The sequence below is a fragment of the Myotis daubentonii genome, chromosome 19, assembly GCF_963259705.1.
Source record: "Myotis daubentonii chromosome 19, mMyoDau2.1, whole genome shotgun sequence".
In the NCBI taxonomy this organism is placed as follows: Eukaryota; Metazoa; Chordata; class Mammalia; order Chiroptera; family Vespertilionidae; genus Myotis; species Myotis daubentonii.
This window is the reverse complement of record NC_081858.1, coordinates 15,934,764-15,949,757: the sequence shown is the minus strand read 5'-3', so window position 1 is coordinate 15,949,757 and position 14,994 is coordinate 15,934,764. Positions and strand designations below refer to the sequence as shown.

At 41.1% G+C, this 14,994-nt stretch overlaps 2 protein-coding genes and 1 non-coding gene across 8 annotated transcripts; 1 reads left to right on the top strand and 2 right to left on the bottom strand.

The window, feature by feature from the left end:
• The first annotated feature begins 307 nt into the window (after positions 1 to 307).
• Positions 308 to 9,809, top strand: PUS3 (pseudouridine synthase 3). Of its 6 annotated transcripts, none has more exons than XM_059676945.1 (6): positions 324 to 613; positions 2,099 to 2,201; positions 5,664 to 6,084; positions 6,198 to 6,763; positions 7,630 to 7,820; positions 7,959 to 9,809. In XM_059676945.1, exons 3-6 carry the CDS (start codon positions 5,710 to 5,712, stop codon positions 8,267 to 8,269), a joined length of 1,443 nt encoding a protein of 480 aa, XP_059532928.1. In that variant the 5' UTR covers positions 324 to 613; positions 2,099 to 2,201; positions 5,664 to 5,709; the 3' UTR covers positions 8,270 to 9,809. The 6 variants fall into 6 exon arrangements, with proteins under 6 accessions (XP_059532932.1, XP_059532928.1, XP_059532929.1 ...); XM_059676946.1 differs by having other exon boundaries at positions 2,099 to 2,226; positions 5,668 to 6,084; XM_059676949.1 differs by lacking the exon at positions 2,099 to 2,201 and having other exon boundaries at positions 308 to 418.
• Positions 2,256 to 14,982, bottom strand: HYLS1 (HYLS1 centriolar and ciliogenesis associated). The gene is made up of 3 exons (XM_059676951.1): positions 14,856 to 14,982; positions 4,833 to 4,949; positions 2,256 to 3,604 (listed from the first exon to the last, which is right to left on the bottom strand). Exons 2-3 carry the CDS (start codon positions 4,844 to 4,846, stop codon positions 2,656 to 2,658), a joined length of 963 nt encoding a protein of 320 aa, XP_059532934.1. The 5' UTR covers positions 4,847 to 4,949; positions 14,856 to 14,982; the 3' UTR covers positions 2,256 to 2,655.
• Positions 12,829 to 12,966, bottom strand: LOC132222347 (small Cajal body-specific RNA 11). The gene has a single exon (XR_009450208.1). It is a non-coding gene; the product is annotated as a small Cajal body-specific RNA 11 (non-coding RNA).
• Positions 14,983 to 14,994: the final 12 nt, after the last annotated feature.

Here is a 14,994-nt window from a genome sequence, read left to right as displayed (position 1 = left end):
TGTCTCGCAGTGGTAACTTTCTACGAATTTAAATAGGTATATAATTGAGCCAGAGCCAGGTTCTTTTAGTTTTCGTATAAAGGTGGCAGACCTTTGGTTACTGATCTAATATTTTAGCGCACTACCATTTGTCTCTTTGTTCTTGTACTATGCCAGGCCTGAGGTGGAGAAACGGTGGTCAGGCTGGGAAACACTAGGCTGGTTTCCACGTCAAGCTTGCACCCCAGCTCTTAGAACTACATTTCCCACAAAGCTGGACTACAACTCCCATGAGCCCCCGAGCGCGCCCGGGAAACGCAAATTGACAGCTTCCTGTTTCGCGAAAAGCCTCTTGGCCCACGATCGAAATGTAAACGTGGGGTGTTGGGGGGTGGGTTTTTTTCTGGGTCCTACAGAAGAGGAACGGACGAATGGACAGGTAGTTGGACGTTTCTCTCTTCCCCGCTCCCTTTTCATACCTCGATCTTTCCAGGAAGGTGCCGGTTTACGGCAGTGGGACCTGTGTGTGTGCTTAGTGCTTGGAGCTCCTCGCGGAAACTCGCCACAGGAGCTGTTACCTGAATTCGATTCTTAGAGGGCCCCTGGACTGTGGAGGGAAGCCTCTGCTGCCTCGGTGAGAGTTGTTTGCTCATAAAACAAACTGCTGGTACTGGGCGGGATCCCGGCAGGTTGTGGGGTGGGAGGAAGGCATGGCGACATTTTTCGGGTCTTTTGGGGGATTGCTCTCCGATATTAGTGATCAGAGGTTCCGGTTTCCTGGTCCTGTGGGTATTACCCCTCCTTCCCTCGTTGGTTTAGAGTTAAATTTATCATGGGAATGCCCTTTCTGCTACTCCACTAGTTACTAATATTTTCGAGATTAAAATCTTTTTAACTTTAAAAAGTTCAACACAATGACTGCTTTACTGCTTACTGGCAATGCGTGGCGCACGCACGAATACCTGTGTGGTCATTTGGAGCCCCCTTCCCGGTGTTAGGTGTCCGCTCGGGAACTGCACTTCACCCAGAGAAGGGTATGTTGTCCTGGCCAAAGCGCTGTACTCACTCGGGAGACTGGGGCTCTCCTCCTCCTCTAGCCACAAATCTCCTTACTCCGCGCTTACACCCTTTGGACTGGTTCTTTGGTTAAATAAAGGGTTGAACTAGATAATCACTTCGAAAACTTTCTGATTTGGGCTTTGATATAAAGGTAAGTCATTTGAGCATTTTGCTGCAATTTGCATATAAAAATACGTGGTTTTTAACTCTTAGAAATATATAAAGAAAATAAAAACTACCTTTAATCTCACTACCCAGTGTTAGGTTTTGATTTTTCCTTGTGCTGTGTGTCTGTTGGGTGTGTGTGGGGGGGGGGGGGGGCAGGGGCGGGGGACAGGAGGGAGAGTGTAAGACTGAGATTCTACTGCATAATTTGCAATCTATTCACTTAATTTGCATTTCCCATTATTCTCAATGACTAATGTTCTACTCAATAACCTCACCATTGTGGCTAGTAGTTTTTACTTATTTGCAGTAGGTCTTTGAGTTACTGATTATTTTGCTGATAAATGCCCTAGAGGTGGAACTGAGTGAATGAATGGTGTAGCTTAAACATTATGGAGAAAATGTATTTTAGCAGATAGGTCGAGGTTATTCATTTTTGTCACATAGCTGTTTTTCTTGGAATGAGCAAACTATTTCTGCTATCACTACTCTTGTCTTATGTTAAAATGGACAATCTTCAGTTTGTAGATGTTCCTCATTGGATTAGAGTAAGAACAAGAAGATCCAATTTAAGCGAGCAGAATTAGTGTTTTGGTTTGTACCCAAATAGGTCAGATTCACTTTGTCTGCATCTAGTTCCAGATGTTAGCAGTTTGAAGTTCTGTTGCAGAGTGGGAATAGCCTTCAAGTGACAGGCATATTTCTAAGACAACCTCAGTGGCAACTTATAAAAGTTTGGGCAAAACATTTCAATAATTTTGAAATAAAGCTTGCGCTAGAATCCTGTATGTCAAATAGTGCGGCTGTTGAACACCTATTAAGAAGATATTTAACAACAGTTCTCTGGATTTACTAATAGAGGATAGCTGTGCTGTTCCTTTCTTCTTCCCTTTAGGTTTGTATGTGAAGGGCAGGTTTTGTTCCTTCCCTCTGGCTCGCATTGTTTAGGCGATGAGAGTATGATGGGGAGTACAACTGGAAGCAAACTCGTAACTCAGGTTTGAGATCGTCTTACTTTGGCAAGTATTTAAGTAAAAATGAGGTCAAGTCCACAAATTTCCAAAATTCTTTAATGGATAAGCTTAATGCCCAGCAACGTTAAAAACACACTATTAAAAACAGCAACTCGCGCTGGTCAAAGGTAAAGAGAATACAGAGCAGAAACAGTGTTAGCTGACTTTGCTTACTAAACTGGCAGTAGAGAGACCAGGTGTTTTCTTCCTCTGGTGTGACTTCTCTTGCATTGCTGGGCTTGAGAGTGGTAATTTGGTTTGGCAGTTAAGTGGCACCTGACATCAGTGTGATATGTTCCTAGGAAAAACCAATGATGGGTGAAGTCCTTACTCTATCATGTACCATGGTCTTTCTAGTTGTTTCTATTTAAATAAAAGATATAAAATGCCATGTTATCCCAAACAATCCTGTGAGAGGTTTAAAAAAAAAAAAAAAGACTTAAGACGGAGAAAGAGGGAAGGGAAGCTTCCTGGGCATGACACCATTTGCAAGGTCACAACGAATACCCCAACAAAGGGCAGATCTTTTCTTTTCAGTTGGTACTAGATAATTGTTCGGAACATATATGTGCTGAGGCTTGGACTGGGGTTCTGCTCGACAAAGCATCTGCTCTCGGACACCCCAGCGTAATTCCTTCCTGTGATCTTCACCAGGTAATCGCATTGAGTCCCAGTCTCGTTTGTACTCAAAATAGCGGGCTACCCGGTCTATCTTGCCCCGGTTTCGGCTTAACTGGTCCAGCCTTGGGAGAATAAAGGACTTTGGTCGGCTGGCAACTATCAGGTCTTGTTCATAAGCTGGAGGGCCCATTCCTTCTCTTTGTAGATAGCCATTGAGCTGATCTTGGTATTCATGTGGTAGATGAAGTTTTTCTGAAGTATCAACAGGGGACTCACTGTCTTTCGGGAACTGAAGGTTAATCAGCCTTTGTCTTAAAGCCCAGAGATCCATATCAATTTCTGTACCAGACTCTGATTCACTGATAATGGACTCATCTGTCACTAATACTTCCCCATCGGGCCTCCTACGCAGCACCTTTCTCTTCATCACTGGCTTGCGGAGTCTCTGGGAGGCCTCTGAGACTGTTTCTGAGGTGACGTTACTTTTCGCATGTGGGTACTGCAGTTGCATGGGAAGAGCATGTTGCTTTCCTGGGGTTATTGAAGCTTTGCTGTAGGGATCGTATTGGGTTCCTGAAGCTTTGCTGTAAGGATCATATTGGGTAGGCCAGGCTTCTCTCCTGACATCTCCCTCACCCTGCCCTGCACAGATCTGGGTGAAAGCTGTAGCAGCCGCTAACATTTGTTCTTCTGGATCCATATTGGCCCAGTTTTGTCCACTAGGTCCCATGAGTTCCTCCATTGCTTCCCTCACATTGGAGGGCTTTCTGCAAGAGAAAACACTGATCAGTTTTCTAGTAATAAATTTCTATCTCACAAACTGTTCACTCCCTTTTTGTCAGTGAAATGAAAAATAGCTAAGGCAATCATAACTATAATAGTTAAATAATAAATTACAGATTAGTACAAGATAGTATGGGAACAGTTTGCAGGAGCATTAACTGAGTTCTGGAGAATCCTGCTTTATTTTTTAAACATTCAAGTATTGGTCTCTTGTGTGTTTTTTTAAATACATTTTTATTGATTTCAGAGAGGAAGGGAAAGACAGAAACATCAATGATGAGAGATGTTCGGTCGACTGCCTCCTACAGGCCCCCTACTGGGGATCAGATCAAGCCCACAACCCCAGTTTGTGCCTGACCGGGAATCAAACCCTAACCTCCTGGTTCATAGGATGACGCTCAACCACTGAGCAACACCAGCTGGGCTGGAGAATCCTGCTTTCATTTCCACCCTCTTCTTATTCACTCCTATTTTCTACTGCCTGCTAGCTCTTGTCACCTTTAGTAGCTCACAGGACAGTTTTAGCATAAGAAAAGCTTAAGATTACATGATAATGGGCATTGGGCTTAATGACCATTATGTAACTTGTACTGAGAAGGACACTTCATGTATCCAACACTGTTCTGTATGCTTTATACTAGTATTCATTCATGCAATCCTCATAACTGGGTAGGTACTCTGATTAACTTTTCACAAAGTCAGAGAGATGAAATAACTTAGCCCAAGATTACACAGCTAGTACGTTGCATAGAATTCCAATGTATGGATGTACTGTAATTTTTCAGCTAGTCCATGATTGATTTATTGTAGGCTTAGTCTTTTGTTGTTAAAAAATGAATGTTACAATGTGTATCTTACAAATTTTTACATACTTGTGCAAGCATAAATGCCCTTTCCCACTCTTCAGATTTTTAACAAAGTTATTTCATGTTTTCTTCTAGCACTTTTATAGTTACATGTTTTAAATGTAAACTTTTAATCTATCATAGATATAGAAACTCAAAGGATAAAAAACAAAAGAGCTACCCAGACTTAAATTACATAGGCAGCCTTAGTACAGGTATGTAGATGATCTTCTACTACCTAAAATAGCCATCAGTCATAGATTATCTAGTACCATTTTTAAGCATGTAGTACAGTTGTCCTCAGATAATTTTTTTTCAGAACATGCATTAAATTTGACTTTAAAAAAGGATCACGATGCTTAATTACCTTCTTTCTGCCATCAAAATGGTTTAAAGTGGGAAAATCTTGACTCCAGGTTCTACTTTCAATATAAATATAATCATTGACAATTTTCTTCAATCAGGCTAGCTTCTACTGTACCACCTTTAAGACAGAAATTCATATTAGATGACAGGACATGTAAGCTACTAGTTTTATCTGATACTGGAAAGCGATAGACACTCACAGTAGACATATATTCCATATCAAAAGATCTCTCTTTTTAAAAACTTTTAAAGAGAGGAAGGGCGAGAAAGAGAACATTGATCGGTTACTTTCCACATGTGCCATGACCAGAGATCGAACCCACAACCTGGATATGTGCCCTGACCAGGAATCAAACCTGCCACATTTTTGGTGTGCAGAATGATATTCCAACCAACTGAGCCATAGCACCAGGGCCATATCAACAGATTTTGATGGGAAAGATTCAACACATGTAATGAGAAGTCAAAAGGAAATGTTTTAGGGGGAAAATATCAGTAACAACAGTCCCTAATCATCTCAGCTACAGAATAGAGATATGAAATTTACAGTCATTTTCCCTAAATTCTGACGATTGAAACCTTAACAATGCTAGCCAAACATTTATAATACTACTTTCCTTTTCCCCTTTAAATTGGCTACACAGATGAAAAAGAATATCATCTGTGGATGGTCAACCCTAATAATTCAGGTAATCTTGTATCCCTGGGCAAAGCAAAAGTCTACTTAAGGCATTAAATTAACTCTTAGATTCTATTTGAACATAACTGAAAGCTACTGACATGATCAAAGGAACCAACACTAAAACTGTATCCTTTTTACTCTTTTTTTCAGGTAGTGCGGACCCTTATGATTCATTTATTCCTGGAGTTGTCTTATCATGGCTGAAAATGACAGAGACAGAACCCAGACTGACAAACTCCTAAAAAGAGTACAAGAACTAGAGCAGGAGATAGAAAGACTTAAAAAAGAACAGGCCAACACAAAGATCTCAAATGCTAGAGAAAATTCTTCAGGAGCTAGAAAAGCTAAGCGTGCATTTGACTTCAGCGCTCACGGTCAAAGACATGTAGCCCTGAAGATAGCCTATCTGGGCTGGGGATACCAGGGCTTTGCCAGTCAGGAAAACACAAACAACACTATTGAGGAGAAACTGTTTGAGGCTCTAACGAAGACTCGACTAGTAGAAAGCAGACAGACATCCAAGTATCACCGGTGTGGGCGAACAGACAAAGGAGTTAGTGCCTTTGGACAGGTAAGGACCACTCAACTGTTTCTCAAAGCAAGCAATACCAATATATTCTAGGTGTACATACTGAGGACTCATTATTTGTATCTCTAACAAATTATCTTTCTCCAATCCCACAGGTGATTTCTCTTGACCTTCGTTCTCACTTTCCGAAGGGCAGGGATTCAGAGGATTTTAATTTAAAAGATGAAGTCAACGATGATGCCAAAGAGATCCGTTATACTCACATTCTCAATCGGGTGCTCCCTCCAGACATCCGTGTATTGGCCTGGGCCCCTGTAGAGCCCAGCTTCAGTGCTAGGTTCAGTTGTCTTGAGCGGACTTACCGCTACTTTTTCCCTCGTGCTGATTTAGACATTGTAACCATGAACTGTGCAGCTCAGAAGTATGTCGGCACACATGATTTTAGGAACTTATGTAAAATGGACGTAGCCAATGGAGTTATTAATTTTCAGAGGACTATTCTGTCTGCTCAAGTACAGCTAGTGGGCCAGAGTCTGGCCGAGGACAGATGGCAAGAACCTTTTCAGTTATGTCAGTTTGAAGTGACTGGCCAGGCGTTCCTTTATCATCAAGTCCGCTGTATGATGGCTATCCTTTTTCTGATTGGCCAAGGAATGGAGAAGCCAGAGATTATCGATGAGCTGCTAAACATAGAGAAAAATCCCCAGAAACCTCAATACAGGTAAATTTAAGTATAAATATATATTTAAAAACAGCCATTGCTTTTAGATTATTTTGAAATATATTCTAATGTATCTTTCTATTCCCACAATTGTCTGAATAACTAAGTCACTGAGTCTTTCTTCATGAAGTTTTTAGTCTAACTTGTAAAATGTTATGAACATTTAAGAGGGAGGGGTATCTTTGAATTTTCTCCTGTTACACTCCTATCCCAGGAATAAGAAATAGGTGTTTGGACCAGGCCTCTTAAATAAAAGCACATTCATTTCTATATCCTCCCACCCCCATTGAATTTATGTTAAGAAGTATTGTTAGGTTCTGCTAAAGTTAAACAGTAAGCATTCAAACTATTCCTATTTAAATCTTGCTTGTTTTGTATTATGGAGTAATCATACTACTACTTTGGAATTTTTCCTAATTTGCAGTTTCTGAAATGGTAGGAAAAGTAGGAAAAACAGCTAACTTTCCTTTTGAGAACAGGCTGAGGTCAGACAGACCAATAACTCATTCCTAAGCAGTGACATGTTTAAGTTTCTTCCTACTATGCAGAATTGACTAGTTTGGAAAAATACCACCAGCTGTTTTAAATTTTATAGCCTATGGTGGAGCCAAGGGAACTCACCTGTAGGTGACTTGTTACCATGGAAATGCACCCCAGTACTGACCAAGCAGTTGCCCCATGGTTTGCTGTTTGTTTGTTTTTAGTTATAATGTTGTGAAAGGTTAGGGATAGTGCTGTATTTTCTTAACGATTAGATACTGAATATTGACAAAGTTTTCCCCCTCCTTGTAACCCAACTAACCTTGTTTTTCAAGAACTGTTGGATGGCTGCTATGTATTCTCATGCTGTTTTGTCTCCTCTCTAGTATGGCTGTAGAATTTCCTCTAGTCTTATATGACTGTAAGTTTGAAAATATCAAGTGGCTCTATGACCAGGAGGTTCAGGAGTTCAATATAACCTACCTACAACAACAGTGGGCTAATCAAGCTGTTAAGACTCACGTGTTGTATAGTATGCTGCAAGGACTCGAGTCTGTTGCTGTGCCCTGTGAGACAGGTATGATAGGGAAATCCACGGGTAAAATGATCAGTACCAAGATTATACATGGTTATGGGGAGGTAGATTTATATAAAGTTTGGAGGTGATTCTATTGTGGTAAAGTATTCATGTAATGACTGACTGTACATATTATAGGAACAGAGACGGATGAAGTAATAGAATGGAGAAATGTTAAGCCCTCTGTCATAAAGCAGACCAGTGCCTTTGTAGAAGGAGTGAAAATGCGCACATATAAGCCCCTAATGGATCGTCCTAAATGCCAAGGACTGGAATCCCGGATCCAGCACTGCGTACGTAGGGGACGCATTGAATACCCACGTTTATTCAATGAGACAGAAACAAACGCCAAAAGGGAGTGTAATGACACACTAGAAGAAGAAAATACTATTTCAGAGAAACCAACAAAGAGAGTCTGTGTCGATACAGAAATTAAAAGCATCCTTTAACCACAGAAAACTCTCCAGGACCTAGGAGGCAACAACTAGCTAATGGTAGGTGGGTAAAAAGGAAATACAATATTTACTGCAGTAAGTCCTAGAATTCTGATGATCAGCTCTTAAAAGAACAAAACCAAAAAGATCATCCGCTCTATTTAAGGATGTTCAAGCTTCAACTGGAAATCAAACATTCATTCCTGTACAAAAGGATTAAGAGATGGAAAATAAAGATGTATTTACATACACCTGGAAACCTGTGCCTCATGTTCAAGTTTATTAAACCTGATCCTGCAAGTGTCTATCCTTTTTAAAAGCAAATGAGATATTTACTACCCATCGGAATTAGCATGAAGAGCATGCCCGGGTGTCTTGTTTTCTAGGACAAATTAAAAAAAAAAAAATTTAGTCAAATATTTGATAAATTGGTGCAGAATGCACTGCCAGGCACAATACTACCTGACAGTGACCTAACTGAATGAGGCACCGCATCTCTTACAAAGCTTATCAGTTTAATGCTGTCTGAGCCACAAATGGTCTTTGTTGTATGTATTTTTTTTTTAATATTTTACACACATAAAAAAACATTGTTAGCCCACAGGCCATAAAGAAAACAGGCCATGCAGTTTACCAACCCCTGGCCTAGAGATTTAAGGAAAGCTCTGATAGAGATCTCCAAGCTGAATCGTGTAGAACAGATGGGAGCAGAGTTAAGATGACAACATTTGCATAGTTTAGAAAGGTAAGCAAGGGTCCTATCCACAAAGCCTTGCAGGCCTTCCTAAAAATGCTTAGATTTTTATCTTGAGGAACCACTGGGGTGGGGTGGGGGTGGGGAGGAATTAAAAAGCCAAAATTGTGCAGCACAAATATTGCTCTGTGTATACGGTGGACTGGAAGAGGGCAAGACAGTAGGACCAATTAGGAGGCTGTTGGAGTAACCAAGGAAATTGATGGCCTAGATTAGATTTGTAGTAAGGGGTACAGAGAGAAGAACATTAGTTTGAGATTAAGAAAAGAGAAGCAGAAGGACTTTGGGTGAATGACTGTGAGGTTCACAAGTAGGGAGGCTGCCAGAACTCCCAGCGTTCATATGTAAAGCACAGCTAAGGCACGCTGGGACATGAAATGAGGCAGGGTTTTGCTTGTTCTCTAAGTTGATAATTAACCCTCAAAATATTTCTTATAAACAATATTTATTCAAAAGTGTTTCTTTCCCCCCACCCCCCCTCTCTAAAAATCAATGGAAAAAATATTCTCTGGTGAGGATTAACAACAACAAAAATAAGGAGTTGAGCTGGGCTGGTGTGGCTCAGTGGTTGAGCATCGATCCATGAACCAGGTAGTTACGGGTTCGATTCCGGTCAGGGCACATGCCTGGGTTGCAAACTTGATCCCCAAAAGGCAGCGATTGATGATGTTTCTCTTTCATTGATGTTTCTATCTCTCTCTCTCTTCCTCCTCCTTGCTCAGTGGTTAGACCAGCGATGGCAAATCGGTGACACGCGAACTCATTTTTTTGGTTGATTTTTCTTTGTTAAATGGCATTTAAATATATAAAATAAATATCAAAAATATAAGTCTTTGTTTTACTATGGTTGCAAATATCAAAAAATGTCTATATATGACATGGCATCAGAGTTAAGTTAGGGTGTTTCAAAATGCTGACATGCCGAGCTCAAAAGGTTCGCCATCACTGGGTTAGACCATCAGCCCACAAACCAGAGTGATGGGGCACATACCTGGTTTTTTCCTGCCACCCCCCTCCAATGTCTCTTTCACATCAGTGTTCCCCTCCAATGTCTCTTTCACATCAGTGTTCTCTCTCTCTCTCTCTCTCTCTCTCTCTCTCTCTCTCTCTCTCTCTCTCTCTCTCTCTCCCCTCTGAAAAGCAATGGGAAAAAATATCCTCAGAGAATTAACAAAATGATAATAAACATCAAGTAAATGAACTCAGACCTTCTGCCTCAGTATAAAAAGTTTCATCATTGCAGAGTGTATTACTTATCCACAATTATGATTATACTATATGAGATCCAACGTTTTATTTACCAACCAACAAACAGCATGTTCCTACCTATGTTGAGAGCTCCAGGTATAAAAAATATGCTCTATATCCTTAAGCTGGTAGCTAAAACATAACTAACATATGGGACAATTAGAAACAATACTAACATAAATAGTAAACATGCTGTGTAAGTGCACAAACTTAGTAGTGGGTAGGCTACAGACATATTAGACTTCGCTGAAAGAGTCCCGGGTTTAGAATTTAAATAGTATAAGAAAGTGAAGTATATGTCAACTTGTATTGTTGATGGGATTGCAAATTGTTATAGTTACTATGGAAAACTGTGGATGTTCTTTAAAAAGTTAAAAATAGAACTACTTCATAACCCAGTATTTCCACTTCTGGGAATATATCCAAAGAAATCCAAAACACTAATTGGAAAAGATATATGCAGAGTTTCTCACAATAGCCAAAATTCGGAAGCCACGCAAGTACCCATCCATAGTGGATTAAAAAAACTATATATACAATGGAATATTACTTGGCCATAAAAAAGAATGAAATCTTACCACCTGCAAGTGAAATAAGTTAAACAGAGAGACAAATACCATATGATGTCACTTTTATGCAGAATCTAAGAACACAACATAACAGAAAACAGATTCATAGATGCAGAGAACAAACTAAGGGTTGCCAGATGGGAAGGGGGTGGGAGAACGGGGTGAAAAAGGTGAAGGGGCTAAGAAGCTACAAAACAGTTGTGGGGATGACAGGGAACATGGTCCTAACATTGTAATAACTATGGTTGGTACCAGGAGGGCACTAGAATTATCAGGGGGATCACGTTGTAAGTTATAATTGCCTAACCAATATGCTATACACCTGAAACAAATGTAAAATAATATTGAACATCAATTGCAATTGGAAAGAAAGAACCCTGGCCGATAGCTCAGTTGGTTAGAGTGTTGTCCCAATACGCCAAGGTTGCAGGTTTGATCTCCTGTCAGGGCACATACAAGAATCAACCAAAGAATGCATAAGTGGAACAACAAATCAATGCTTCTCTCTCCCCACCCCCTTACACTCTCTCTCAAAATCAATGGGAAAAAATATCCTCAGGTGAAGATTAACAAAAAATAAAAAGAAAAATTAAAATAAATTACTCCTTATTTTTAAAAATCAACTCTAAAGAAATTATACATGGGACAGAAAGCAGTAAATAAAACGTCATGTTTGGGAGAGTCTATAGAAGCAAAGAGTAGGGGATCAAGGTCTTAGGTCTTAAGTGAATCATTACCAGAAGGTGATACTATATCAAATCTAGAATAAGCTTTTAGTGACATTATTTTAGGTGGTTACCACAGGGAAAAAACTCAGGACAATCATCATAGGCGCAAGAGAGAAATCCCAAACTGTAACTTTACAGAATTACTTCAGTTATATGAGGAAATGTTTGCATAAATTCAAAGCCTCTGACCCATGGTAGGGAAATAAATGTTAGAAGTCAAATAGCGCTTAGGTTTTAACTTTCTTCACTACAAAATGGAAGGAATTATTTCAACAGGTTTTGAACTTTAAATGAGATTTTATATGTCAATAAATACATAAACAAAATGGAGCTTTGTGAGAAGTACACCATTTCAATGTTTATGCAATACAAACCTACCTACTAAAAAGATAAGCGAGAATAAAGCAGGGACAGAAATGGAATAGGAATCTGGGTGAGGAGGAGTTCCAACACTAAAGCCAAAGAGATTGTTGGGGTTTTTTAAAAAATATATTTTATTGATTTTTTTTTTACAGAGAGGAATGGAGAGGGATAGAGAGTCAGAAACACTGAATAGAGAGAAACATCCATCAGCTGTCTCCTGCACACCTCCTCCTGGGGACGTGCCCGAAACCAAGATACATGCCCTTGGCCGGAATCGAACCTGGGACCCTTCAGTCGGAAGGCCAATACTCTATCCACTGAGCCAAACCGGTCAAGACCGAAGAGATTGTTTTGTGCGCTATACTATACAGCAGTGATTTTCAACCTTTTTCATCTCCTGGCACACATTAACTACTAAAATTCTGCGGCACACCAAAAAATATATTTTTTGCTGATCAGACAAAAATAGGTATAATTTTTATTTATTCGCACTGGACTGCTATTGTGTTAGCTGTTATCATTTTTTATTTTTTACAATCTAAGAGAAAAGAGGTCAGTGTCCTTGAGGAAACAAGTATTGCATGTTTTAAAAATTCTTGTGGCACACCAGTGTGCTGTGGCACAGCAGTTGAAAATCACTGCTAACTAACATGTGACTAACATGTTATCTTATTTGCATTTAAATTATACCACACTCCCATTCCTTTTGAACATATGAGGGTAGTTATTTGCAAATAATAAAATCAAACTTTAGTAGGGCCCACAGGTAACTGTCAGTTCTTTATATCAAAGAGAAACGCTTTGTAATATAAAGACCTGATCATCTTTTTTCTTATAAAGAAACTTATATAGAGGCCAGAACACCTTATATTTTGAAAAATTACAGACTATATATCTTTTTCTTCATCTGAAATTGTCCTCTCGTGCCTTTAAGGGCAGCCCTATACTCAGGACCGCCCTCCTAAACTGAGAGGAGGTTGCTGTGTGTCCTGCCAGACTCCCCTGTTACAGCTGAGCACAGGCGAGCAGAGAAAGCATAGGCCAGGACAAGAATTACAGACAGTATTAACCAGAATACCCCAAGATATCGTCTCTTCAAAAATCTTAATCAATTTGGTGTCCCAGGTTTAGCTAATGTCAAGAAAAAGGATTCCAAGGGTGGATGGGGTACATTGGGTCAGTATTCTAACTATTACAGGGAGGCTACTGCAGAGTTAAATCAAATTCCTCTACCTTTGGGGAGGGTAAGCATGCAGCTTTATGTACCACAAAATTAGAACAAAACAAAACAAAACAAAAAAATATCCTAGAAAAGAACTGTAATTGAAAGAGACAACTGGGGAAAATATTTGTACCAGGTTCAAAACTGCTCATTTAAATTCCTCTAGAAAGCTAACAAATAAAAAGGTATATACACCAGCAAAATAAGATAAATGATTTACCAAAAAAATAATAAACATAGAAAAAGATGTTTAATCTATATATATAAAAGCCAAGCGGCCAGAAGACAGAACGACTGGAACAACCAGTCGCTATAACGCGCACTGTGGCAGCCAACTGGCCCAATCCGGGCCCTGATCGGCCCCACCAACCTCCCTGGCCCCTCCCCGACACTGGCCCAGCCCCAGATGGGCCCCCCCACCCCAATCAGGGGCAAGGCCAGCCGCCAACCTACCATGCTCCCCCTCTCCACCCAGCCCAGCTGGATGGGCCCCACTGTGCACGAATTTGAGCACTGGGCCTCTAGTCTCATTAATAATGCAATTAAAAGACATCCTTCTAGAAAATTTTTCAGTATCCAGTGCTGGTCAGTGTACAGAGAAAAAAGCAACCTCTCCCTCTGTATGTGTGTGGGTGGGGTGGGGAGGGGTATATCAATGTATCTAGAGGGCAAATGTGACATTATGAATCCGAACTTAAATTGCACCATAATTTCTAAGCCATCATCCACTCCCGGGAATTATTGTAAGGCCACAAACGGGATAAGGATGCAAACAAGTATACGTACGAATAATCATGCTATCCTATGACGATGAAGAAACTGAAAAAGCACATGTCCATCATTTCAGGACTGGTTATTTAGTATTCGGTTACATAATGCACGCAAGAGTTACCACGCATGCATCAAAGGGGATAATGCATGTCTACATTTGACGGACATGTGTTCCTAAAACATTAATAAGGCGCAATCTGCTTTTTAAGTGAATATGCTTTACTATATTCAAAATATGCAGTTACATAAAAATACTTGTATAAGTATAGCCACATAAATATATATTCATAATGAATACATCTGCAATAAACCCAAAGGTGAGGGTTTTTGTTTTTGGCTGATGGAATTTCGAGTATCTTCTTCTACTCTTCTTTATACGAACCTAATATTGCTTGATTTACTTATGAAAACAATGAGATTGTGAAATTTGTATCATCGGGAGCGGAGGGAAGGTTTATTTTCATGCTAGGGTAGGGCTGTAGGGTTGGATTTCAGATCCTAATACGTCTGGGCAAGAGCTTCTCGCAGGGCGACACCTATTGGTTCAAAAAAGGGGTGAAGAGGGGGTGAGCAGCCTTTTACACTCAAGTTTACAGAGACCGAGTCGCCACCACCTGGCCCACACTGGGTGTCGTTTGTTTGTGACGCTTCGGGGGAGGCCGGCTCCCTCGCTGCGCCCGGCCCCGACCCCTGGCCCGTCCACGTCGCTGAACCCCGGCCACCGTGACATCGGGGGGCTCCGGCTGCCGAGGGTCCATTGCGTCGCCGCAACGAGCATCTGAGAAAGCTGCGAACTCGGGCAGGCGGTATCCGGGCTCCGGACTGCGCGCCAGGGCATCGGTACCCGGGCCGGGAAGTCAACTCCGCGTACTCAGCCCCGACCTCTCCCCAGCAGCCCGGCAGCCCTCCGGGCCCCACTCCACCTCTCCCACCCGGTCCCGCTTACCCGCCCCGCCGAGGTCCGCTCGCCACCTGGGGCCTCAGCTCCGCGGGTGTCAGTTGGAGTCCCGCAGCCTGCGCAGGCGCACTTCCTGCTCACGCACGGCGCACGCCCCAACCGCCGGACGCCGAGGTTTAAATCACTA

What these genes read in the sequence shown, in the direction of transcription:
- PUS3 (XM_059676949.1), top strand. Translation starts at nt 5,710, where the DNA reads ATGGCTGAAAATGACAGAGACAGAACCCAGACTGACAAACTCCTAAAA. An exon ending in GAGTTAGTGCCTTTGGACAG is followed by an intron (nt 6,085 to 6,197) that starts GTAAGGACCACT and finishes CCAATCCCACAG; the next exon opens with GTGATTTCTCTTGACCTTCG. An exon ending in CCCCAGAAACCTCAATACAG is followed by an intron (nt 6,764 to 7,629) that starts GTAAATTTAAGT and finishes TCTCCTCTCTAG; the next exon opens with TATGGCTGTAGAATTTCCTC.